Source organism: Anarrhichthys ocellatus, unplaced genomic scaffold (genome assembly GCF_004355925.1).
Source record: "Anarrhichthys ocellatus isolate YVR2014 unplaced genomic scaffold, GSC_Weel_1.0 scaffold21, whole genome shotgun sequence".
In the NCBI taxonomy this organism is placed as follows: domain Eukaryota; kingdom Metazoa; phylum Chordata; class Actinopteri; order Perciformes; family Anarhichadidae; genus Anarrhichthys; species Anarrhichthys ocellatus.
Window position 1 is genome coordinate 4,474,632 of NW_022280051.1, and position 14,140 is coordinate 4,488,771.

The 14,140-nt window shown below is 43.8% G+C and overlaps 1 protein-coding gene across 3 annotated transcripts in view; it reads left to right on the forward strand.

The window, feature by feature from the left end:
• Positions 1-2,043: 2,043 nt before the first annotated feature.
• The window catches only part of LOC116389904 (ankyrin repeat and BTB/POZ domain-containing protein BTBD11-A), a 122,882-nt gene continuing 110,785 nt past the window's right edge, over positions 2,044-14,140 (forward strand). For all 3 annotated transcript variants that reach the window (XM_031859020.1, XM_031859021.1, XM_031859022.1), the window contains exon 1: positions 2,044-2,908. In XM_031859020.1, the coding sequence (XP_031714880.1) occupies positions 2,044-2,908 (865 nt within the window). The remainder of the gene's footprint in view (positions 2,909-14,140) is intronic.

Below are 14,140 nucleotides of genomic sequence, written 5' to 3' on the forward strand. Positions count from 1 at the left end.
ATGCACTCATTCTGCTGGCAAAATACTAACACTCTATCATCCTGCCGGGAAAATCATCATCATTTTGCTGTTACCAGGCAACCGAGGCTTGATTCGTGAGGACGAGCTTCAGAGGACCACAGTGCATGTTAGAGAAGCAGCTGACAGCTGCCCACCTCCACCGCTCTCACCTGAGTTAGTCAGCAAGATGTGCTGCATTGCATCAAGAGCTCACGGCAGACTGCAGGAGAGGAGCTGATGTCACAGACTGGGAGACGGGATGTGCTAATGGCGACATCTGCTTAAGAAACTCTTTATATTTATAGGAAGGGTTCTTTATGCAAAATGCATTGTTGTCACTTAATCAAGATCATCATTTTCTCTATGGAGGTCCTGTAAGACTCAGAATATCCTTTATGTTGACGGGTAAATAATTCAATATTCAGTCAACAGAAATCGTATCCAAAAATGTCTTATAGCATTCAGAGGCCTGATGTGTTCCCACGTGGAGGGTCAATACTGCTCGAAAACAAGACTCTTGCATGGATTGTTTTTACACTTTTCCCTGTCAATCACTCTGCGAGAGTGGGCGTCACATCATTTCTCACAACTCCAGAATTTGTTTTTCTTTTCTTATCAGTTCTGGCATGGCGTCTGCAGTGTCATGCTAAGAAAATATGAAAAGGCCCTTTGGCACAACAGGCAGTGTGGACAGATGGTTGGGTCCAGCTCAGGCGTACAAGGAGAAGCCCCAGCAGAACGGATGAATCATCGATCCACCAACTGTTCCTCCCAGCATGTCCTCTGAATTCAAATCACCCACTCTTTGTTTTCATGGCAGGGCAAAACAATGAAAAAAAAAAGTAATTTGTATTGTGGAGAATACATCTCTCAAACATCATGATTGAGGGATGCTGAGCCTCGACGCAGCGGGACTGCAGGTCTGTGTTATCACTGGATGTAGACCAGTGTGTGTTGAACAGTAAAGTATTTATGATCCGGCATTAAAGTCTGTGGAGTTCCTCAAGAAAACTACTTTTGCTGCAGACCCACCCTCACTTATTTACCAAAGATTCTCACTAGTGGTGGGCAGCATGCTAAAAACGCTGCTTTTCACTGCAGCAGGACTACGTGTCACGTCTTTATGTGATTAAAGAAAATACATTTCTTTTTATTTTTTATTCAGAAATGTTGTGTTTCATCCAGATTCCAAATAAGTCAAACAGGACTATTAGCAGAGCAGAATGGAACAAGAGTGAATTTCCATTAGAGGCCCCTGACAATGTGGTTAAAATGTGTCTATTTCATCATAATTTCATCATTTTTATTTTATTTCTACTTTAATTGAGGAAATAAATAGCACAGCAAGCTGCTTTTGCAGGCAAGTACCTTGAACTCATCCCATCAGATTAGCATCAGGATGTAGGAGAGTAAACAACTGCATGAACTTTGACCTCTGAAGAATGACTTATACTAACAAAACAAAGCACTGTTCATGTCAGTGTTTTTATGCTGTCCCTCTGCTGTTGTTATATGTCATTGGTGCACGTTTTCTCCACACCATCGTAAATGTCCACGTCCTTTATCCTCGATCACTTCACTACAAAATACCAGATTGGTTGGCACTGCAGAAAATTGCGCGTGTCATCTCAGGTTGTGCAGTTACGTTCCACCAGGTAGCCTCTGCTGTGCTGGAAGGCGGCAGCGGCAGCAGCAGGTAGGGGTTATCAGCGTCGGTCAAAGCTGATGGAGACGCGGATTGGCTCCTTTCAGCCCGCGGGGCTCCAGGCTCCACCTCTCCTTCGGAGTCCTGCCTGCGCTGTGCTTGTTGCAGTGAGCGCGGAGGGTTTGTGCGCTCTCAGGTTACGCGCGTGAAGTTCTGGACATCGAAGACACCCAGTCACTTAGAGGAGGAGGAAAGTAGAGGCTGCCTTCTGTCGCTGGGAAATACAAATTAAACCCTCGGACAGCGGCTGAGAGAGACAGAAAAGAATAAGCAGGTAGAAACGAGTTTGTGGCATTTAATTGAGAGACCAAGCATACCCAACAGTATGCGGTGCAGTTATGGCAGGCAAGGGTAAGACAGTCGTGAGGACGCTGGAGGATTTAACGCTTGATTCTGGTTATGGTGGAGCCGCGGACTCGGTCAGGTCGTCCAGCGTGTCGCTGTGCTGCTCCGACACGCATCAGTCCATCGCGCATGGGGCCAACTGCTGGCATCTGACGGAATCCATGCACAGCCGACAGAACAGTTTGGACACAGTCAACACCGTCCTGGCGGAGGACACGGAGATACTGGAGTGCTCGGGTCAGTGCGCCAAGCTGACGGAGCTGGAGGACGTGCCATGGAGCCTCGGCGAGGTGGAGGGCGCACTGAGGAAAGACGAGGATCTGATGGTGGGCGACCCTCCACCGGAGGTCCTGGCGCGGCTGTCGGCGCTCATCAGCCGCGCGCTGGTGAGGGTGGCCCGGGAGGCGCAGCGGCTCAGCCTGCGCTACGCCAGGTGCACCAAGCACGAGATCCAGAGCGCAATCAAGGTGGTGCTCTCGTGGACCATCTCCGTCAACTGCATCGCGGCGGCTCTCAGCGCCCTGTCCCTGTACAACATGAGCACCGGGGACAAGTTCAGCCGGGGCAAGTCGGCGCGCTGCGGGCTGGTGTTCTCCGTGGGGAAGTTCTTCAGGTGGATGGTGGATAGCCGGGTGGCCCTCAGGATCCACGAACACGCTGCCATATACCTCACCGCGTGCATGGAGAGTCTGTTCAGAGAGGTGTTCAGCCGCGTCCTGCGCAGCGCGCTGGTGGAGAGGAACAACGGGATCCCCAAGTTCACGCTGGAGTCACTGGAGCAAGCCATCAACAGCGACTCGGAGATCTGGGGTCTGCTGCAGCCCTACCAGCACCTCATCTGTGGGAAGAATTCAAGTGGTAAGACAAGTTGAACAGAAAGAAAACATGCCAATTAGAGATGATCTGCTGAAATATGATTTGACACGCTTTTGTCACCTTTGGTGCTCGGCTGTGTGTCTCCAGTCAACACTCACACTGTAAAAATCCACCATATGATTCCCTGTTGATTTAAATTGTCCACGTGTTCCAAGAAATGTCTAGGAACCAGTGGCTGTGTCTTTAGTGGGAGATGAGTCTTCTTGACTGAGGAAAGCAGAATTTTCTTTGCAAAAACAAACAACAAACAAGCTGTATTCATTTATTTGAAGAGAAATTTGATTATTTATGATTGATTTGTTTGAGAAAATACTTTTCACAGTGAACAAAGTGATAATCTGCTCAGTGTAGCCCAGTTGGAAAAGTAATATGTGTACAAAGTGTGTAATTATGCTGGGTAATAACCACTGCTTATCCAAGGGGTGTAATTGTATTCCCAAACAAAAGGACTTGAGAGTTCCTTGAATATTTATCACCCTCAGCCCACCTCAAGGCCCACCTCTGAAACAGGAACTGCCTATCTTGGTTATCAAAGCAACTGCAGTCAGAATGGGTATTTATGGTCGAGAAGGATCAAACACGCTCTATGTGCTCCCAGACTCTTATTAGAGTCGAGAATGTTCATGTTAATGGTCGTTTTTGCTTCGTGTGTGTGTAAGATATGCGATTCGGGATTTTTATGTTGATTTTGCAGAAACAGGCTTTGTGTTTATGTTGTGTGTGCTTTCTGGCCTGGTTGGTAAATGCTATTACTGTCTCACTCCAGAAGGTGTAAGCTGTCAGTGTGGGCTGGCCCTCTCATCCAAAGCCCTGAATGAGCTGGCTGAAACTACAAAGCAGAAGGGACTTGAAATGTTATTCTAGAGCCAAAAACAGGGGCCGTGCAATATTGACCGAAAGAATCATACTGCAGCTCCCTTGCGAAGTGTTTTCAGCGTGATTCTGTTTTTCTTTCTCAGCACTGGTGCGACAAATTAATAGAGGTGATAAACCAAGAGGCTGTTGGGTGAAACCTGTCCTGTGGATGAGCTGTTGCTCTGTGAGATTGTTCCAGAAGCATTGGCTCGCATGCGTTCTTGTCATGGATGCAGGCTTTTTCTCACATAAGATCTCTTCTGTAATTTATGTCTGACGTTCAACCTGCAGGACAATAATCCTCAATACACCAGAATGCAATAAGAATTAGACAATTAATCGATGCCTCAAGCAAAAACATGGCAAATATTTGGAGGGTTGAAGCTTCTTAAGCTACTATTTTTTGGTTGGTTGTATAAAAAAAATGCCTTGATCTGAAAGTGTCACCGCTGAAATGATGATGTTTCAGCCCTAAAGAAATGACAGGACTAACATAGAAAATGAATTACTAACAATTACTTCCATGAAATGGACTTCAGAGAACATTGAAAGAAAATTCTGATCACAGTTTCCCAGAGCTCAAGGTGACCAACAGTTCAAAACAGTTCATTCAATCTACAATAATGTAACACACTGAAAAAAGCAGCAGATTTGAGCTGCAAAAACCAGAAAATGTTTGTTTTCTTGGAAAACACCTGAAATGATGAACTGATTATAAAAACATGTGATGATTCATTTTCTTGATTTGCCGACGAATTGCTGATTGGTATAAACCGGATGTGAGACGTTTCTTCTCACCATTGAATCCGCCTTGGGGAGAGGATTCTGCAAAAGGACTGCTGCTTTGTCTTGAAATTGCAGTGGAGAAACAGGTACTTCTCTGCAGACAGGCTGCAGAGCCGAGCGTCATGCACCCCCCCCACCCCCACCCCCACCCCCACTTCTATGTGGAACGCATCATTTCCTGATGGTGCAGAGGAGGCTACAATTTGCTCTCGCCCAACACAGCATGATGTCACTCCGTGACAGTCAGGAAAGAATGTGAGGATTTAAAAAAAGTGCACCATTTATTATGAAACATTGAAAGAAGCAGTATTTGTGTCATGTGTCTGTGCGTTCTCCTTTTTTCTGTGTAGTTTTGGGCCTTTACAACTATGATTGTCTATCGGTCGACTTCTAGTCTGTGGTTTAGGTCTAGTTAGGTTTAGGCCCGTAAAAGAAACAAATGGGAGATGCTGACAGTGGTTTTCCTCCGTCATATTCACGTTTCATCAATCCAACAATCCGCCCTGACTTCCTTAATAAGGGGTTTTGGTCTCAGCCTCTAACAATGCCTTGTTAATTCGGCCTTTGATTTGGAGAAAAATATGTCGCTATTGACAAGAACACAAGAGGTTGCTTGTTAGGAAAATGTCCATTTGGCTCATATGAGTTTGAACGAAGCCCCCAGGAAGAGCGCAGGGCTTTGAGGCAAATTTAACATCATGACAAAACGGTGGAATCACAACTTCCTGGTCGGTCATGTGAAGCCAAAGAGCCCCAAAAGGACTTTTTACCGTAGACTCACATTGGGAAAGAGACATCTGCAATTCACTGGGTCATTTTATTTGAGGTAAGTCAACCTCCTAGTATGCACACTTATTAGTTAATTAGGTCTTACAAGTTGACAAATGCACTAATTGCCGAAAGCCATGATGCTCCACTGACACGTGTTGCACTTAAACCTTACAAAAGCAACAAAACGTATGCATGGTACAAATCAGTTTTCCATGACTTATCCCTGCATATCATGTGTGAAAACGATTCCTCCTGACTTGTAAATCTCTGCAAGTATTCACCGTGTTTGAGTCCCTCTTGTCCGTCGTGTCAAACCGACTAACGACTAGTGACGTCAGAGACAGACAGCGTGGTCATCAGCATCCAAACCTGCCGGGTTTAAATTTGGGATCCCAGATGACTTGATTGTATCTGATAGTGTCTGTCATTTTCCATGACCTTCCCCCAAGGAACCGATCCCAGCTCCGCGGGACAGATGACACGACATAATGGAATTGCATAGCCTGCTGTATAGTCAGTCTATTAAATTAGCAGCGGGGTGTCTGCTCTCCCTCCTTCTTGACTCTCCGTCTTTCACACCATATTTCATTGTGTTCCCTGCTCGGTGGGCTCGGTGTTTGCATATTTATTTTCCACTGTGGTTTTTAATAAGCTCAACTCATAACTGCATGATCCTGGCAAAGTCTTTTGTTGTCAATTGTGTTATTATTTTTCCGTCTGTCCTTCCCCTCCACGGGGTGGACTCACAGATGAGCTGACAGATTGCCGTTGCTCTGGTGGAGACGCGAGCACCCGGACAGGCAAGCTGGTTGTGATGGATTTTGATGTCACGATAATTTCATAAGACCAATGGCTGCACCCACACCCCTCCGCCACGCTTCATTTTCAGCTGTGATCAATGATTGTGATGTTATGTGAAGTTGTTTTTTGGGGGCCAAGCTGTATTTTACGAGCTGCATCCATTCCCAGTTTTCCCCTCCATGTTCTTGGCTTTCGGAAATATTGACATTTATTTCATATGCTTCTCTGTGATGTCCACAAACACCTATAACTCTGCTCCGGGCGAATGGGACATAAATGTTGTGGTTTTATTACTTCCATGTCATTGCAGCGTGGATCCCCTTTTCCACTTTCAGAGTGTATCAGGTGAAAGCACTGGGTCAGGTGGAGATAATGAGCGTGACGAGTAGAAACGAGGCTGGAGTGTCATCTGGAGGAGGTGGTGCTGGTGGTGGTGAGGGGAGCATTGGCGCAGGTCCCTCAGAGATATAATTCTCTCTTAAATCAACGTTTGTGCTTATCCTGTAGTCATTGAGATGAGGAATTAGCATCGGGGAAACACCAGGGAGCTGCAGAGAGAACAAAGATGGTAATTCCACTCATTCAGTTTTTTTTGTAACCCGTCGTGCGGGTCCACGCTGGAATGTTTGATGGGATCGGTCTGTGTGGTCGAGATAAAATGTCTCCCACAGACATTTAGGCCGGTGGACTTTATTCTGCCACGGTTCCTTCCTGAACAGTGCGACAAAGAAACTTGCACCCGCAACAATAGATGCCTGTGTGGTTGATCAGGAAGACAGCATGAAACACAGATTCCTACAAGACTGCATGCTTCTGAATGCAAGTCAGCTTTTGGCTGTTTATTTCACCAGTAAGTTATAAATTACATCCCAACTGATACTGGTGGATGAAATCTGATAATGATTTGTCAACCAGGCACAGGCATACATTAGCTCCAGTTTGTGCCTCACAGGTATTAGCATCACATTAAAGACAGAGCTAGCTTAAGCAGCAGCTTTTTCTAAAACTCAGACTTTAAATGTCGTGTGTGGGCTACACTTGGACTGTACAATACAAATACTGTATGTTAGCCATAGAGACATATTGCTTAGCTAGTTTTCTAGAAAAACACATAGTGGTTATTAATAACATATAGATAATATACACTTTATTTTAGGTTCTATGTTCTTCATCTCTGTTGCACAGTGAAACTGGAGCTTAAGCATGCTTCTGTGTCTGCCTGCTACTGTGTGTGTTATCAATATTGTGACTGTTGAATCATAACTGAATCATAGCTGTAATAAGACAACAGTGCATTGGGTGTATTTCTCTTGTCTGAGTGTGCTGGTTCTCTGGTAGCGATCTGTCAGAGAGAAGTTCCAGGATGTGCAGTATCATCATCGCTGTTGTGTCGTTACCCTTTCCTCTCCTTTTCTTTCTCACACCCTGATCATGACCATGTTGAAAAGACACGCCGGCGCTCCTGCATGTAATCAGCTCCATCTGTCGATCCCTTGACCCCGTGCAAAGGGTGAGAAGTCGGTACAACAGGTGGCCGACGGGTGTTGGGAGTTAGCCGTGTTTGATGAGATTCATCCTGCACACACACACATCGGAATCAACGGAGACAATGCTGCAAAGTCGAGATGACCTAATTGTATGGTCCCGAGTTGAGCAAATACACAACATCCAAGTGATGCCTCGGTGAGATTAGATGCCGAACCTCTTGAAAGTCTGGAGATTCGCTCGGCGTCTTTGATCTCGACACAACGTGTGACAGCGGCTGTCAGGGCACACTGTGTTATTTGATGTTATCTGTCAGCAAACATAATTCAACAGTTATATCCTTCAGGGACTCAGGAAGATTGTGATGCTACTTCTGTTTTAATTTGAACTTTTTTTGGGCTATATTTCTTGAAAAAGGAATTACATCTTAGTTTTTTTTTCTGTAAAGAGAGTTGATTCTAGAGCACAATATTAACAGCTTCACAAAATGCCTCAAAGGTTCAGTTCACCCAAATTTCAACCCCGTTATCACAATGTACACTCACCAGACTCTAAGTATAGTACGTATTAGTATGATATTTGTTTGCACAATACAACCTAACTGGACTTAAGCAGTTGCTGGAATTCTTTACAGTCAGCAACTTCTGAGAAAACAGTTCTATGACGAAATCCAGTGACCGATTTTGAGATTTTTATTATAGGAGTCGAGCTATTGAATAGTTGTGAAATGTTTTGTTTTCTGTAATACGGATGTCATTCTTAGACAGGGAATGAGGATGTTGGTCTAAAAAAAAAAGAGTCACATCCTCTGACACTCATTTAGTGAGTCAGAGATAGTTTTTTGTCTTTCTGGGACTTTTCATGATTGCTTTTTTTAAACTGTCACTTCAAACTGTTTGAGTTGCTCATGCGGTTACGTGTCCCATGCTCTCGACGGAGGGGAATTTCTAGCTCTGGGATGAAGAAAGAAATAGCAGTAAAAGCTTTATGTGGGCGCTCATCAAAAGAGTTGGTCAGAGGGAAAATAAAACTGGCTACCGACTGATTGGCCTCTTGAGTTTAATGCTTCATCAAATCAATTGTTAGAGAACAAATATGCAATTTAAGACACAGACATATCACTTCAACCACTAAACACTCCCTTTTTTTTAAAAAGCAGCAGGCCTCAATCAGAACACCCCCCCTTGTGCTTATTATCCTCCCCCTGCTATTATTCAACGCTCCTATTGGAGATTCCTGGAGTTTACATTATTCGTGTGTGAAGAAAAATACATTGGAATCAGAAAGAAGAGAATTTCTTTCCTATTTATTTGTGTGCTCTGTTGCGTTCACTATGCGGTTGTCGACACCCTCCTCTCTGCAGACTGCACTTCAAAATGAATGAAAGTGACAGATGCTTATCTCTCCACTGACTTCTTTCCAGACTATTTTCCCGCTTACCCGTCAACCCTCACACTTCCCCTTTAAGTCAAACCGAAATTTGACAGTTCCTGTGTGTACATTTTTTTCTGGTGAGGACATAAAATCTATAACAATACTGTGGTGCATAATTTTACATTTTTCAAAGCCCTTTTTTTAATATATATTTGTGGAGACAGCGTCTAAGCTTCAGGCCTCTCGGTGGGCGTTTCCCATGGCAGAGATTGACTTTGTTCGTTGCTTTCATGACTGAAGAACTTTATAGCTTTTTTTAAAAAGCCAACATGGAGATGGTGAGACGGCGAGCATTCCTCCCCCGAACATTTCAGGCAAGGAATTTAAATGTGACAGAGAGAAACCGTATTTAGGAATAAATATGCCATGATCAGTGGGGAGTCAGGGCATGACACCACCAATAAATGCGCTTCAATTACCACCGACAAGACACTAATAATATCACTGTAACTATAACTATTAGCGCTGATCTTTCTGAATTGGATTATTTTTGCAATGAGGTTCATTTGCATAGAAAAGGGTACATTTTGCACCAAATGTGTGCATATTACCTAATTTAAATATGTGCAAATACTGCAGGAGCACCGAGACACTTATTATATAAAGGAGGCAAGCTAACGGCTAACAATAGCAAATTACCAGACTTTAAATATTCAAAGCGACAGGTACCTCTGTACCTTATATTGTGATTCAAATCAGTAATTAACGTTGTAACTAGCAAGTTTGTTTTTGCAACAATGCAATGTTTATTGGGCAGACCTTTTCCCCTTCTTACATTCCAGATATTTCATCCATTTTTCCTCTAAACATATGAGGTAGGATAGAAACAAATCTCCGCACGCTCTCCTCACCCTCCCTCCCTCCTCTAGTCGACTCTCCCCTGCTGAACCAGTCTCTGCCCTTTCATTCTTCAAACTGACGTTTCTTCCTCTCTCCCGTAGACTTGGTTTTGCTGTATATTTGATGAGAGTTTCCGACACCAACAGGAAGTCTTTAGTGTCTCTCTCCTTTACCCTATGTACAAAGTCTTCTCTGTTTTCTCTCACGGTGGCTCAGAGTGTCTTCAGTTGACCTTTGACCGTTTGTGGCTTTGCGTTGACGCCTTCCTGTCCGGCTGAACGTCGGTGGGTCACATTTGTGTTCAATGTGAATGCTGATAGTTATAGCTAACGTCTCCCGGCAGCCTCGGTAAGCACAGATTACTACAAACTATAACATGATTACTTGGCTTCCACTAGTGTGTTCCTCGTGTTCGAGCAGGAGTGATTAAAGGCTTTGCAAGAACCAACAAGAAAGGTTTTTCTCATTTCTTTTAATACTTGTCCGTATTTAGACAGGATCCAATCCAGAGATGAACTTCTCCTGTCATGTGTTTTCATCTGATCCAACCACAGGGCAGCAAACCTTTTTGTTTACTTTTAACATTGAAGTGTCGAGGAGCTCAATACGTTGGTTTTGAAGGATCATAAAGAGATTAACAGCTGATCGTTAGCATTTCTACCAGTTGGGTGATTTCACAGAAAGCCCCTCATATGTGATGTCTTTCAGCTGGAGGGCTGTGGTGGTGGATCCCCTGCGTACAGTTTTATCCACGGGCTTACTAAAAACCCATCATTTGTCAGCCTGCATTGAATTGTGTAATGCTCGTGTAATTCTTGTAAGTTATGTACCAAGAAGAGCTTCTGAACACAGCAAGTCTCCTCGTCAAGCTTGCAGACTGAAAGCAGGGATTCCAGCTGTTTGAATAAATGGGATGTTACACTGTTTATAGGCATTAATGCTGAGTGAAACAACTTTATGATTAATTTACCAACAGCAAGATCACCCACTGTGGAATCAGGTCTACAGGTCCACACAGGGGCAAACTAGTCTACAGGCTTCCACATGGAAATTCAAATCTGGACACCAGTGGGGCTGCAACCAACGATTACTTACATTATCGATTAGTCTGCCGAATTGTTCTCGATTAATAGTTTGGTCTGTAAAAGTTTGAAAATGGTGGAATATGTCCATCCCAGTTTCTCAAAGCCCAAGGCTTTAAATGTGTTGTTTTGTCTGTCCAAAACCTAAATATATTCAGTTTAATATGATATAGAACAGAAGCAAAAAAGCTCCATATTCGAGAGGCTGAAAACAGCATTTTGTGCCATTTCTGCATAAAAAATTGCTTTAATTACCATTATTGTTCTGTCGATGGACTAATCGATGACTTGACTAATCGTGGGCTGGGCTGAATATTATCATCTCTCGACTCTCTGTCGGAATGAATTTGGACAAAGTGATTTACAATGTGTTATTGTTCTGACAAAGTGTGTTGCTTAATTAAAACACCTCACAACAATAACCTATACTCTGAGTGCTATTGTGAAAGTAATTTCAGACAAATCTCTCAGCTTAAATTAAATAGTTTAAAATAATAATCCAGTGCATCCCTAATACAGGAAGGTGTCCCCGTTTGTAATTGCACATTTGAATCCAACACAAGAGTGAAAAGCCCCCGGTCCACGTCTGCGTCCTGGTCTCCGCCGAGCCGCAGGGTCTCAGTGTTGATGTTTGACACCCGACAGGACAGGCAGCTATACTACCGTGTGCCCGTTACAGCATTTAATTAATGAGGGCTGAGTGCGGGATCGGTATCTGGCTGTTCCCAGGTGGTGATGGGAAATTACGCTCCTTGCTCTGGGGAGAGCCATCTGGTGCCACTGTGACACAAAATAGGCCAAAAGATGGGGCTTCTTAGCATTCTGGGTAATGCAGTGTATGGGGGAAGACCCTTTTGTGATGAAGACCCACACTTCTACTAATCTTGGACTTGAACACGTCCTCCCTCCTCTGTTCTGCTTTGTTTGTCGGCGCCACCACTTAATCCTGACACATGACAAGTGCAAACGCCAACTCCCATAGCCCGCACTCACAAAAGGAACTCCATTTTTTTTGTGTGTGTTGTCTTAAAGCCCACAGTTACATAAGCTGTTTCTCGATGACTGCTCATTGAGAAACGGCGACAGCGACACAGTCCCCCACTACAGCATTTCTTGACATTCTGAGTTGTTCACAGCTTGACTCACGTTGAAGATGTAGCAATTTAGTTCGCTGCTATTGTGTAGGCAGGATCGCTTCCTCCCACTGACATGCAGCATTTCATAACGGCTGCAAGATAGACGTGGAAAAGAAAGCTACAAGGAGAACTTCTGCTCAGCGCGGTGCAATCAGTGCATGGTTGTTGCTCCCACCAGCTTCTCTTGATGACTTTTCTCCTCAAACCTGTACTTGATAGGATATTTAATTAGACATTTGATGCCATCTCAGCCTGATCTCTTGTCCTGTTTTCTTTCTTAATGAGGGAAGCTGTATTTGTATTGTAAAATGACAGCAGGTACCAGCTCTAAGGCTAAATCATTATAAGTAAAATCTAGCCTGCTACATTTAGCATGTTTGTGTGGGAGATTGGTTTGAACTTCCAGGTTTCTCTGTTTTTTAAGAAAGTGACTGTAGTATACAGCTAGAAATCACTATGCTTCTCATGGTTACTAGCATGAAATGGCACCAAAAATACACCTGGCTGCTTTAGCTGCCCTGAGGCAATGACATTTAAGAAAATATATAAGAATCTACAGGGCATACAATGAGGAAAACACTAATGTCAGCGTTTAAATAGTGCTTCTGACCCTCGACCTATTGAACTCAAGCACTGAAGGTGATAAATGAATCATTTTGGCGTTCATGTTCAGTTTATTAATCGGGTCCAAATAGGTTGCGTGTTAAGAAAGCAGGGGGAACTTATGAGGGAGAGAAAGAGGATTATGAAATCAATAGGCAGCAGGATTCTCTGAGACAAAACTCAAACAACAAGTGCCTCTCCGCCCCCACTGAGTACTAAAAAATCAGCTCCAAGGAGTTCAAGAGAGCGTTTTTATTTAGTGGAGTTGACATGAAAAATTAACAATTTGAGTGGATAGAATATTAATGTGTGTGTGTGTGTGAAAGAAGTATTTTCCCACTGATCGTTTCCTCTTCGGCTTGTTGCTAAACTTGTTTCTCTGTTTCCATCGTGTCTCTTAAAATATGTGTGTACCTGAACACAGTGTTGCGTAATAGGAACTGATGCCCGCTGAGGTTTCCCTTATGTGTTTTCTCTGCTGTGTCATCTCGTGGCCTTTTGGCCGACGTGACAAGTAGAGGCACATTGAGGCTGCAAACAGGTTGCATCACAGCTCCTCTCTTATCAAACCCTGATTCACTGCCAGTGACACACAAGCAGGTGTCTGGACGCTCACGTGTTTGTGTTACTGCTCCTGTGGGAGTGTTTTGTGACTACAGTGACAAAAAACAATGTGATATCACATGAAATAATCCACGTAATCATGAACGAGGATTTCACGGTCTATTCCTAAACCTAACCAAGTAGTTTTGTTGCCAAAACCCAACTGAGTAGTTTCCTGTGAAGCTGGAGGTTTATTTTGAAAAGACCGTCTGCACGTTGCGAGAGGAAATTGACACGGTCCGACTGTAGATACATCTGTCTCGTGTTGCAGTGGTGCACATCCGATGCTGGACCACAAATCTAAACCTACCCCAACTAACTAATGAATGGATGATATACAGACATTATGTATTGGTATCGACCTCTATAATCCAGTATCAGACAGGTGATCGTCCTCACTCTCCTCACAAAGACAGAATATACCAGAGCTCACAGGAGTTATGGCTGCAGGTGGACAATGCTGCATTGTCAGTGTCAGTCACCTGTTGCTGCTGCTGGATCCATGTTTAACAAAAATAAAAGCTTGTGTAACTTACATTTCCTGTTTTCCTCACAAAGCAGTCTCAGAACATCATCGTCATTTCATAACAATGTTAATGTTAATGGGATAAAAAAAGCTCTCCTCAATGCCTTTTAATATCTGAGTGCGGCCGTCATTTGGTGCAGAGATATAGGTATTCATGCATATCCTGCAATGCCAAGTTTATTCCCCCAAGAACTCATTCACCTATGCTAATGCACACCTACACAAGGCAGCAGCATGATACCTCTCTGCTTCCGCACATTTTAAAGTAGATAATCCTCAGGCTTCACGGCAG